A 13,718-nucleotide genomic window follows, 5' to 3' on the forward strand; every position below is an offset into this window, starting at 1 on the left:
TCCAAAAGGGGAATTAGGACCTCATAAAACCCAAACAGCTCAACTCATCATTATCCATAACAGACAAATAAGGACATTGACAAGGTGAACCAATCAATCAGCCAATCAATCAGCAGGCTTCTAGAGGAGGAAAAACGTTGACATTTGGGTCAGAAAACTGTTTTTTCCCATTATGTCCCTATTGGGCCTTGTCTAAAGTAGTGCACTACATAGGGAATAGGGTGGCATAGAGCTCTGGTCTAAAGTAGTGCACTACATAGGGAATAAGGTGCAATAGGGCTCTGGTCTAAAGTAGTGCACTACATAGGGAATAAGGTGCCATAGGGCTCTGGTCTAAAGTAGTGCACTACACAGGGAATAGGGTTCCATTTGGGATTTAACCATGGACTGACGGCCCTGGGGCACTAACGGTCACATGAAGATCATGTTGGTGGAAAACCTGCCAGGCAAATCATGTGTCGATCTTCAAAAGTCTAGGGCTTTCTTCCAAATGGCCCCCTATTCCCTATGTAGTGCACTACTTCTGACCAGGGTTGGCACCCTATTACATATATAGTGCACTACTTTAGAACAGGACCCTATTACATATATAGTGCACTACATTAGAACAGAGCCCTATTCCCTATGTAGTGCACTACTTTAGACCAGAGCCCTATTCCCTATATAGTGCACTACTTTAGACCAGAGCCCTATTCCCTATATAGTGCACTACTTTAGACCAGAGCCCTATTCCCTATGTAGTGCACTACTTTAGACCAGAGCCCTATTCCCTATATAGTGCACTACTTTAGACCAGAGCCCTATTCCCTATATAGTGCACTACTTTAGACCAGAGCCCTATTCCCTATGTAGTGCACTACTTTAGACCAGAGCCCTATTCCCTACATAGTGCACTACTTTAGACCAGAGCCCTATTCCCTATATAGTGCACTACTATAGACCAGAGCCCTATTCCCTATGTAGTGCACTACTTTAGACCAGAGCCCTATTCCCTATGTAGTGAACTACTATAGACCAGAGCCCTATTCCCTATATAGTGAACTACTTTAGACCAGAGCCCTATTCCCTATGTAGTGCACTACTTTAGACCAGAGCCCTATTCCCTATGTAGTGCACTACTTTAGACCAGAGCCCTATTCCCTATATAGTGCACTACTATAGACCAGAGCCCTATTCCCTATGTAGTGCACTACTTTAGACCAGAGCCCTATTCCCTATGTAGTGAACTACTATAGACCAGAGCCCTATTCCCTATATAGTGAACTACTTTAGACCAGAGCCCTATTCCCTATGTAGTGCACTACTTTAGACCAGAGCCCTATTCCCTATGTAGTGAACTACTTTAGACCAGAGCCCTATTCCCTATGTAGTGCACTACTTTAGACCAGAGCCCTATTCCCTATGTAGTGCACTACTTTAGACCAGAGCCCTATTCCCTATTTAGTGCACTACTTTAGACCAGAGCCCTATTCCCTATATAGTGCACTACTATAGACCAGAGCCCTATTCCCTATGTAGTGCACTACTTTAGACCAGAGCCCTATTCCCTACATAGTGCACTACTTTAGACCAGAGCCCTATTCCCTATATAGTGCACTACTATAGACCAGAGCCCTATTCCCTATGTAGTGCACTACTTTAGACCAGAGCCCTATTCCCTATGTAGTGCACTACTTTAGACCAGAGCCCTATTCCCTATTTAGTGCACTACTTTAGACCAGAGCCCTATTCCCTATGTAGTGCACTACTTTAGACCAGAGCCCTATTCCCTATTTAGTGCACTACTTTAGACCAGAGCCCTATTCCCTATTTAGTGCACTACTTTAGACCAGAGCCCTATTGCCTATTTAGTGCACTACTTTAGACCAGAGCCCTATTCCCTATTTAGTGCACTACTTTAGACCAGAGCCCTATTCCCTATGTAGTGTACTACTTTAGACCAGAGCCCTATTCCCTATGTAGTGCACTACTTTAGACCAGAGCCCTATTCCCTATTTAGTGCACTACTTTAGACCAGAGCCCTATTCCCTATGTAGTGCACTACTTTAGACCAGAGCCCTATTCCCTATGTAGTGCACTACTTTAGACCAGAGCCCTATTCCCTACATAGTGCACTACTTTAGACCAGAGCCCTATTCCCTATATAGTGAACTACTTTAGACCAGAGCCCTATTCCCTATATAGTGCACTACCTTAGACCAGAGCCCTATTCCCTATACAGTGCACTACTTTAGACCAGAACCCTATTCCCTATACAGTGCACTACTTTAGACCTGAGCCCTATTCCCTATTTAGTGCACTACTTTAGACCAGAGCCCTATTCCCTATGTAGTGCACTACTTTAGACCAGAGCCCTATTCCCTATGTAGTGCACTACTTTAGACCAGAGCCCTATTCCCTATTTAGTGCACTACTTTAGACCAGAGCCCTATTCCCTATTTAGTGCACTACTTTAGACCAGAGCCCTATTCCCTATTTAGTGCACTACTTTAGACCAGAGCCCTATTCCCTATTTAGTGCACTACTTTAGACCAGAGCCCTATTCCCTATGTAGTGCACTACTTTAGACCAGAGCCCTATTCCCTATGTAGTGCACTACTTTAGACCAGAGCCCTATTCCCTACATAGTGCACTACTTTAGACCAGAGCCCTATTGCCTATTTAGTGCACTACTTTAGACCAGAGCCCTATTCCCTATTTAGTGCACTACTTTAGACCAGAGCCCTATTCCCTATGTAGTGTACTACTTTAGACCAGAGCCCTATTCCCTATGTAGTGCACTACTTTAGACCAGAGCCCTATTCCCTATACAGTGCACTACTTTAGACCAGAGCCCTATTCCCTATGTAGTGCACTACTTTAGACCAGAGCCCTATTCCCTATGTAGTACACTACTTTAGACCAGAGCCCTATTCCCTATTTAGTGCACTACTTTAGACCAGAGCCCTATTCCCTATATAGTGAACTACTTTAGACCAGAGCCCTATTCCCTATATAGTGCACTACCTTAGACCAGAGCCCTATTCCCTATACAGTGCACTACTTTAGACCAGAACCCTATTCCCTATGTAGTGCACTACTTTAGACCAGAGCCCTATTCCCTATGTAGTGCACTACTTTAGACCAGAGCCCTATTCCCTATGTAGTGCACTACTTTAGACCAGAGCCCTATTCCCTATTTAGTGCACTACTTTAGACCAGAGCCCTATTCCCTATTTAGTGCACTACTTTAGACCAGAGCCCTATTCCCTATTTAGTGCACTACTTTAGACCAGAGCCCTATTCCCTATTTAGTGCACTACTTTAGACCAGAGCCCTATTCCCTATGTAGTGCACTACTTTAGACCAGAGCCCTATTCCCTATGTAGTGCACTACTTTAGACCAGAGCCCTATTCCCTATGTAGTGCACTACTTTAGACCAGAGCCCTATTCCCTATGTAGTGCACTACTTTAGACCAGAGCCCTATTCCCTATGTAGTACACTACTTTAGACCAGAGCCCTATTCCCTATATAGTGCACTACTTTAGACCAGAGCCCAATAGGGAATAGGGTGCCGTTTTGAAGCCTAGTTTTTTATTTTTTTATTTTACTTTTATTTAACCAAATTCTTATTTTCAATGACGGCCTAGGAACAGTTAACTGGTCTAGGAACAGTGGGGTTAACTGGTCTAGGAACAGTGGGTTAACTGGTCTAGGAACAGTGGGTTAACTGGTCTAGGAAACAGTGGGTTAACTGGTCTAGGAACAGTGGGTTAACTGGTCTAGGAACAGTGGGTTAACTGGTCTAGGAACAGTGGGTTAACTGGTCCAGGAACAGTGGGTTAACTGGTCTAGGAACAGTGGGTTAACTGGTCCAGGAACAGTGGGTTAACTGGTCTAGGAACAGTGGGTTAACTGGTCCAGGAACAGTGGGTTAACTGGTCTAGGAACAGTGGGTTAACTGGACTAGGAACAGTGGGTTAACTGGTCTAGGAACAGTGGGTTAACTGGACTAGGAACAGTGGGTTAACTGGTCCAGGAACAGTGGGTTAACTGGTCTAGGAACAGTGGGTTAACTGGTCTAGGAACAGTGGGTTAACTGGACTAGGAACAGTGGGTTAACTGGTCCAGGAACAGTGGGTTAACTGGTCTAGGAACAGTGGGTTAACTGGACTAGGAACAGTGGGTTAACTGGTCCAGGAACAGTGGGTTAACTGGTCTAGGAACAGTGGGTTAACTGGTCTAGGAACAGTGGGTTAACTGGTCTAGGAACAGTGGGTTAACTGGTCTAGGAACAGTGGGTTAACTGGTCTAGGAAACAGTGGGTTAACTGGTCTAGGAACAGTGGGTTAACTGGTCTAGGAAACAGTGGGTTAACTGGTCTAGGAACAGTGGGTTAACTGGTCTAGGAACAGTGGGTTAACTGGTCTAGGAACAGTGGGTTAACTGGACTAGGAACAGTGGGTTAACTGGACTAGGAACAGTGGGTTAACTGGTCTAGGAACAGTGGGTTAACTGGTCTAGGAACAGTGGGTTAACTGGTCTAGGAACAGTGGGTTAACTGGTCTAGGAACAGTGGGTTAACTGGTCTAGGAACAGTGGGTTAACTGGTCTAGGAACAGTGGGTTAACTGGTCTAGGAACAGTGGGTTAACTGGTCTAGGAACAGTGGGTTAACTGGACTAGGAACAGTGGGTTAACTGGACTAGGAACAGTGGGTTAACTGGACTAGGAACAGTGGGTTAACTGGTCTAGGAACAGTGGGTTAACTGGTCTAGGAACAGTGGGTTAACTGGACTAGGAACAGTGGGTTAACTAACTGGTCTAGGAACAGTGGGTTAACTGCCTGTTCAGGGGCAGAACGACAAATTTGTACCTTGTCAGCTCGGGGGATTTGAACTTGCAACCTTTCGGTTACTAGTCCAACGCTCTAACCACTAGGCTACGCTGGATTTGAACTTGCAACCAATAGTTACAGTGACTAAACGGTTAATGCTGGTGTGGCGGTAACAGCTTTAGACACACCACACACACACACACACACACACACAACCTTTTCCTGGGAAAAGCCCGGATACGACCAACTACCTTGGGATACAGTTATGCAAATACATAGTAGGCATCCCAAATGGCACCCTATTCCCTAGTTAGTGCACTACTTTTAAACCAGGGCCCATAGATACCTGGTCAAAAGTAGTGCACTAACTAGGGAATTGGGTGCCACTTCTAATAGTGTGACTCTGGGCTTGAAGGAACAGGTTGAAGATGATAGATTACACTACCGTTATAGCTTTATGTAAACAACATTATAGGGCATACACCTGTGTGTCTGTGTGTGTGTGTGTGTGTGTGTGTGTGTGTGAGTTTGAGTAACAGTACACTGTAAAAAATAATATATATATATTACACACTGAACAACAATATCAACACAACATGTCAAGTGTTGTTCCCATGTTTCATGAGCTGAAATAAAAGATCCCAGAAATGTTCCATACGCACAAAAAAGCTTATTTCTCTTAAACTTTGTGCACAAAATTGTTTACATTTCTTTTAGTGAGCATTTCTCCTTTACCCCAAGATTTGGTTTGCTGACGTCAACGTTGTGAACAGAGTGCCTCGTGGTGGTGGGGTTATAGTATGGAGCAGGCAGAAACTACGGACAACGAACACAATTGCATTTTTATCAGTGTACATTTTTATGCACAGAGATACCGTGATGAAATCCTGAGGCCCGTTGTCGTGCCATTCATCCGCCTCCATCACCTCATGGTTCAGCATGACAATGTACGGCCGGCCACATGTCGCAAGAATCTGTTCCAGTTCCTGCCAATATCCAGCAACTTCCACTGTGTGTGTGTGTGTGTCTGCCTGCCTAAGCCCTGTGTTGAATAAACATGGGCTTATTGCATCAGATCAGCCTATTCTGCATTCTACATCTGGAGTCCAGTAGCCTGGTAATAACAATGTAAACAACATGGGCCGAACTTCCAGACATGTTTAGCCTGCCTGCTGCCACCTGTTATGCGCGGAAGCCAACATATGTTGCTAAAATGTATGAATAATTAATTGGATAACCAAAACAGTGTGTGTGTGTGTGTGTGTGTGTGTGTGTGTGTGTGTGTGTGTGTGTGTGTGTGTGTGTGTGTGTGTGTGTGTGTGTGTGTGTGTGTTACCATGCATAACAAAACAGTGGAATAGCCTAATAAGCTAAAATGTCCAAGATGATGCTATAAAATACAGAACAGGCCATTGGCCAAGGAAGTGCCGGGAAAGCTCCATACCAACACAACCCCACTCCCTACCAACACAACCCCACTCCATACCAACCCCACTCCATACCAACACAACCTCACTCCCTACCAACACAACCCCACTCCATACCAACACAACCCCACTCCATACCAACACAACCCCACTCCATACCAACACAACCCCACTCCATACCAACCCCACACCACTCCCTACCAACACAACCCCACTCCATACCAACACAACCCCACTCCATACCAACACAACCCCACTCCATACCAACACAACCCCACTCCCTACCAACACAACCCCACTCCCTACCAACACAACCCCACTCCCTACCAACACAACCCCACTCCCTACCAACACAACCCCACACCATACCAACACAACCCCCACACCATACCAACACAACCCCACTCCATACCAACACAACCCCACTCCATACCAACACAACCCCACTCCGTACCAACACAACCCCACCCCGTACCAACACAACCCCACTCCATACCAACACAACCCCACTCCCTACCAACACAACCCCACTCCATACCAACACAACCCCACTCCCTACCAACCCCACTCCATACCAACACAACCCCACTCCGTACCAACACAACCCCACTCCGTACCAACACAACCCCACTCCGTACCAACACAACCCCACCCCGTACCAACACAACCCCACTCCATACCAACACAACCCCACTCCATACCAACACAACACCACTCCCTACCAACACAACACCACTCCATACCAACACAACCCCACTCCATACCAACACAACCCCACTCCATACCAACACAACACCACTCCATACCAACACAACCCCACTCCGTACCAACCCCACTCCATACCAACACAACCCCACTCCGTACCAACACAACCCCCCTCCATACCAACACAACCCCCTCCATACCAACACAACCCCCCTCCATACCAACACAACCCCACTCCATACCAAAACAACACAACTCTACGCCAACACAACACCATACCAACACAACACCCCTCCATACCAACACACCTCTACGCCAACACAACCCCACTCCATACCAACACCCGAAACGACATGAATTAGACTACACCCCCATGGTAGGTCTACCTACACTATGACCAAAAGCCCAGACCATTATTCCTCCTCCACCAAACTTTACAGTTGGCCAAACCCAGATTCATTCATCGGACTGCCAGATGGTGAAGCGTTATTCTTCACTCCAGAGAACGCGTTTCAACTGCTCCAGCGCATGGTGATCTTAGGCTTGTGTGCGGCTGCTCGGCCATGGAAACCCATTGAAGCTCCCGATGAACAGTTCTTGTCATGAACAGTTCTTGTGCTGACGTTGCTTCCAGAGGCCGTTTGGAACTCGGTAGTGAGTGTTGCTTCCAGAGGCCGTTTGGAACTCGGTAGTGAGTGTTGCAACCGAGGACAAGAGGACAAACAGCACTCGGCGGTCCCGTTCTGTGAGCTTGTGTGGCATATCACTGAGACGTTGTTCCTTCTAGACTTTTCCTCTTCACAATAACAACACTTACAGTTGACTGGGGGGGGGGGCAGCTCCAGCAGGGCAGACATTGTATGAACTGACTAGATGGAAAGGTGACATCCTATGACGGTGCCACGTTGAAAGCCACCGAGCTCTTCAGTAAGGCCATTCTACTGACAATGTTTACCAATGGAGATTGCATGTCTGTGTGCTCGGTTTGCAACGGGTGAGGTGGAAATAGCCCGAGCCACACATTTTAAGGGGTGTCCACATACCTTTGTATATGTGGTGTATAATCAACCACAGGATATTGGATAAACCACAACATAACCATCCATACACGCTATATATACGCCACAACCAAAACATAAAGCAGTAAAACCACAATAAACAGCACGTGAAAAACGCGGCGACTCACCTGTCAGCGGAAACAACAGAAACTGCATGATAACTAGAATCCAGTTGTCTCTCATGATTAGCTGTGTTGTTAATCCTACCCCATGCGTCTGGACTTGTGTGTGTGTCTAAAGTTGTCGTCTCTACCCGTACAGTGAACTGCGTAGCGGGTCAATACCACTGAGGTATGGTCCCTGTCTAACTGAAGGAGGAACGCTACTGATTCGATTCTCTCAAGGGGCTGATACGACACTCCGATGGATTTTAATGTTCCTTAAAGGGCCAGTACACATTTTTCGCTCTACTCTTCTCTGTTTCTCCTCCTGTCTTCATCTCCTCCAGCAGTATACCGCTCCGATCCGTTCCGCATCGCCAGCCAGTCTGGACCACGGCCAGTGCGCAAGCCAGTCTGGACCACCGCCAGTGCGCGGCTGAGTTGTTATTACTGGAAGAACAACTCCTGTCTCCAAAGTCACGTTGACAGTTTTTCTAAATAAATAGCGCCTCGTCATAAAATGAATTCCCGCAGGATGAATCTGCGATTTTTAAAGTACCGTTCACACTTTGAATGATTACCCCTGGACCCTGACAGTGAAGAGGGTGTTTTGGCGTCTGCAGTCTACTGCATCTCTGTCTGTCTGTCCATCTGTCCATCTCTCGCTCTCTTTCTCTCTACCTCTATCTGTCACTCACTCACTGTCTGTCTGTCTCTCTTTCTCTCTATCTATCTGTCTCTCTCTGCTTGTCTCTGTCTGTCTGTCTCTCTCTCTCTCTCTCTGTCAGTATTAGGTTAATGGTGGTGGTGATGCAGCTATGGTTTGTTATTCACTTGGTTTCACTTCACCTTCACTAATCAATATTGTGTTAGATGATTCAGATGATTACTCATCATCAGGCTGCTGTTATAAACATTCAGACAGTGTGTGTGTGTGTGTTAGTGTGTGTGTGAGAGTGTGAGAGTGTGTGTGTGTGTGTGAGAGAGTGTGTGTGTGTGTGTGTGTGTGTGTGTGTGTGTGTGTGTGTGTGTGTGTGTGTGTGTGTGTGTGTGTGTGTGTGTGTGTGTGTGTGTGTGTGTGTGTGTGTGTGTGTGTGTGTGTGTGTGTGTGTGTGTCTGTGTGTCTGTGTGTGTGTGTGTGTGTGTGTGTGTGTGTGGTGTGTGTGTGTGTGTGTGTGTGTGTGAGAGAGAGTGTGTGTGAGTGTGTGTGAGTGTGTGAGAGCTGTGTGTGTGTGTGTGTGTGTGGTGTGTGTGTGGTGTGACTGCCTGCTGCATGTCTGTGTCCTGAGCTCATAACAGTTGTGTTGTTGTGCCTCACTAGAGCTCTAGGGTGTTAAAGGACTATTTACACTGGTAGGCTTTGTGCTGTGTCAAGACATCTCCTCCACATGACTGGTACAGCTCTAGCCTTGTGGTTCTTCATTAAAAAAACACCTTTATTCTCACTGGGACACACAGTATTTAATAGAAAACGTCCTTATTCTCACAGTATTTAATATAAAACTCCCTAATTCTCACTGGGACACACAGTATTTAACATAAAACACCATTATTCTCACTGGGACACACAGTATTTAATATAAAACTCCCTAACTCTCACAGTATTTAATATAAAACTCCCTAATTCTCACTGGGACACACAGTATTTAATATAAAACTCCCTAATTCTCACAGTATTTAATATAAAACTCCCTAATTCTCACTGAGACACACAGTATTTAATATAAAACTCCCTTATTCTCACTGAGACACACAGTATTTAATATAAAACTCCCTAATTCTCACTGGGACACACAGTATTTAATATAAAACTCCCTAATTCTCACTGGGACACACAATATTTAATATAAAACTCCCTAATTCTCACTGGGACACACAATATTTAATATAAAACTCCCCAATTCTCACTGGGACACACAGTATTTAACATAAAACTCCCTAATTCTCACTGGGACACACAGTATTTAATATAAAACTCCCAAATTCTCACTGGGACACACAGTATTTAACATAAAACTCCCTAATTCTCACTGAGACACACAGTATTTAATATAAAACTCCCTAATTCTCACTGGGACACACAGTATTTAATATAAAACTCCCTAATTCACACAGTATTTAATATAAAACTCCCTAATTCTCACTGGGACACACAGTATTTAACATAAAACTCCCTAATTCTCACTGAGACACACAGTATGTAATATAAAACTCCCTAATTCTCACTGGGACACACAGTATTTAATATAAAACTCCCTAATTCTCACTGGGACACACAATATTTAATATAAAACTCCCTAATTCTCACTGGGACACACAATATTTAATATAAAACTCCCTAATTCTCACTGGGACACACAGTATTTAATATAAAACTCCCTAATTCTCACTGGGACACACAGTATTTAATATATAATAGCCATTTCATTTTTTCATTTGTTTTGTCTTGTTTTCCTACACACCTGGTTTCAATTCCCTCAGCATTAGACATGTATATAACCCTCTGTTTCCCCTCCATGTCTGTGTGTGGAATTGTTTGTTGTTTCGTGTATGTGCACAATAAACTGGTTTGCGCTGGGTGATGTCAAACCCATAGTGTTCTTATTGCCGTGTGTTTTTTGTTCGCCGAAATAAAAGGCTCCTTTGGCTACTCAACTTCTGCTCTCCTGCGCCTGACTCCCTTACAGCCAGTTACGCATACCTAACAAGTATTTAATAGAAAACACCCTTATTCTCACTGGGACACACAATATTTAACATAAAAATCCCTCATAGTCACTGGGACACACAATATTTAACATAAAACTCCCTAATTCTCACTGGGACACACAATATTTTATATAAAACTCCCTTATTCTCACTGGAACACACAGTATTTAATATAAAACTCCCTTATTCTCACTGGGACACACAATATTTAACAGAAAAATCCCTCATAGTCACTGGGACACACAATATTTAACATAAAACTCCCTTATTCTCACTGGGACACACAATATTTAACATAAAAATCCCTCTTAATCACTGGGACACACAATATTTAACATAAAACTCCCTTATTCTCACTGGGACACACAATATTTAACATAAAAATCCCTCTTAATCACTGGGACACACAATATTTAATATAAAAATCCCTAATTCTCACTGGGACACACAATATTTAACATAAGAAAGTATTTAATATAAAACATAAAACAGTATTTTCAACAAATATCTTCAATAGGGGGTGAATGTCTCATAGTTAGACTATTTGTACCTGTTGTCTCATGGTTAGACTAGTGGTACCTGTTGTCTCATTGTTAGACTAGTGGTACCTGTTGTCTCATAGACTAGTGGTACCTGTTGTCTCATAGACTAGTGGTACCTGTTGTCTCATAGTTAGACTAGTGGTACCTGTTGTCTCATAGACTAGTGGTACCTGTTGTCTCATAGTTAGACTAGTGGTACCTGTTGTCTCATAGACTAGTGGTACCTGTTGTCTCATTGTTAGACTAGTGGTACCTGTTGTCTCATAGTTAGACTAGTGGTACCTGTTGTCTCATAGACTAGTGGTACCTGTTGTCTCATAGTTAGACTAGTGGTACCTGTTGTCTCATAGACTAGTGGTACCTGTTGTCTCATAGTTAGACTAGTGGTACCTGTTGTCTCATGGTTAGACTAGTGGTACCTGTTGTCTCATAGTTAGACTAGTGGTACCTGTTGTCTCATAGACTAGTGGTACCTGTTGTCTCATAGTTAGACTAGTGGTACCTGTTGTCTCATAGTTAGACTAGTGGTACCTGTTGTCTCATAGTTAGACTAGTGGTACTTGTTGTCTCATAGACTAGTGGTACCTGTTGTCTCATAGACTAGTGGTACCTGTTGTCTCATAGACTAGTGGTACCTGTTGTCTCATAGACTAGTGGTACCTGTTGTCTCATAGACTAGTGGTACCTGTTGTCTCATAGACTAGTGGTACCTGTTGTCTCATAGACTAGTGGTACCTGTTGTCTCATAGTTAGACTATTGGTACCTGTTGTCTCATAGACTATAGGTACCTGTTGTCTCATAGTTAGACTAGTGGTACCTGTTGTCTCATAGACTAGTGGTACCTGTTGTCTCATAGACTAGTGGTACCTGTTGTCTCATAGACTATTGGTACCTGTTGTCTCATAGACTAGTGGTACCTGTTGTCTCATAGTTAGACTATTGGTACCTGTTGTCTCATAGACTAGTGGTACCTGTTGTCTCATTGTTAGACTAGTGGTACCTGTTGTCTCATAGACTAGTGGTACCTGTTGTCTCATAGACTAGTGGTACCTGTTGTCTCATAGACTAGTGCTACCTGTTGTCTCATAGACTAGTGGTACCTGTTGTCTCATAGTTAGACTAGTGGTACCTGTTGTCTCATAGACCAGTGGTACCTGTTGTCTCATTGTTAGACTAGTGGTACCTGTTGTCTCATAGACTAGTGGTACCTGTTGTCTCATAGACTAGTGGTACCTGTTGTCTCATAGACTAGTGCTACCTGTTGTCTCATAGACTAGTGGTACCTGTTGTCTCATAGTTAGACTAGTGGTACCTGTTGTCTCATAGACCAGTGGTACCTGTTGTCTCATTGTTAGACTAGTGGTACCTGTTGTCTCATAGTTAGACTATTGGTACCTGTTGTCTCATGGTTAGACTAGTGGTACCTGTTGTCTCATAGACTAGTGGTACCTGTTGTCTCATAGTTAGACTAGTGGTACCTGTTGTCTCATGGTTAGACTAGTGGTACCTGTTGTCTCATAGTTAGACTAGTGGTACCTGTTGTCTCATAGTTAGACTAGTGGTACCTGTTGTCTCATTGTTAGACTAGTGGTACCTGTTGTCTCATTGTTAGACTAGTGGTACCTGTTGTCTCATTGTTAGACTATTGGTACTTGTCTCAAGTTGTTATGGAGTTGGGGGGGTTGTTCTGTACAGGGGATAGATCTGTGCCCCATTGGCAACATCAACTCGGAGTGGAAGGCTGAGAGAGGGGTCATGTAACGTCAACAACAACCCCAAAAAGTTTCGGGTGGGCGATGTATGGAGAATCCACGCTATACTCAAAGGGTGACAATCATCGCTCTTTGACAGCATACAGTGTTGTTTATATCACGTAATAAATCCTGTTAATGGATCTATCTAGCTGTTATTACACGAAATAACCAAAATAGTGTAATGTCTACATCTACTTGTCACGGGCGTCGTAAGAAGGGGACCAAGGTGCAGCGTGGTGAGCGTACATATTCCTTTTTTATTTGAGTGTCGCCAACAATAAACAATAAACAATAAACAATAAACAATAAACGATAAACAATAAACGATAAACAATAAACGATAAACAATAAACAATAAACATTAAACGATAAACAATAAACGATAAACAATAAACGATAAACAATAAACAATAAACAATAAACGATAAACAATAAACGATAAACAATAAACAATAAACGATAAACAATAAACGATAAACAATAAACAATAAACATTAAACGATAAACAATAAACGATAAACAATAAACAATAAACAATAAACGATAAACGATAAACAACCGTGAAGCTTTAACAGGGCTATGAATGCCCCTAACAAAGTGAACT

The 13,718-nt window shown here is 43.7% G+C and overlaps 1 protein-coding gene across 1 annotated transcript in view; it reads right to left on the bottom strand.

Moving 5' to 3' along the window:
* The window catches only part of LOC139374593 (mast/stem cell growth factor receptor kita-like), a 52,669-nt gene extending 44,213 nt beyond the window's left edge, over nt 1–8,456 (bottom strand). The window contains exon 1 of the mRNA XM_071115610.1: nt 8,136–8,456. Coding sequence (XP_070971711.1) covers nt 8,136–8,190 — 55 coding nt within the window. The 5' untranslated portion in view covers nt 8,191–8,456. The remainder of the gene's footprint in view (nt 1–8,135) is intronic.
* Between the last annotated feature and the right edge of the window lie 5,262 nt (nt 8,457–13,718).

The sequence above is a fragment of the Oncorhynchus clarkii genome, chromosome 19 (assembly GCF_045791955.1).
Source record: "Oncorhynchus clarkii lewisi isolate Uvic-CL-2024 chromosome 19, UVic_Ocla_1.0, whole genome shotgun sequence".
Taxonomy (NCBI): domain Eukaryota; kingdom Metazoa; phylum Chordata; class Actinopteri; order Salmoniformes; family Salmonidae; genus Oncorhynchus; species Oncorhynchus clarkii.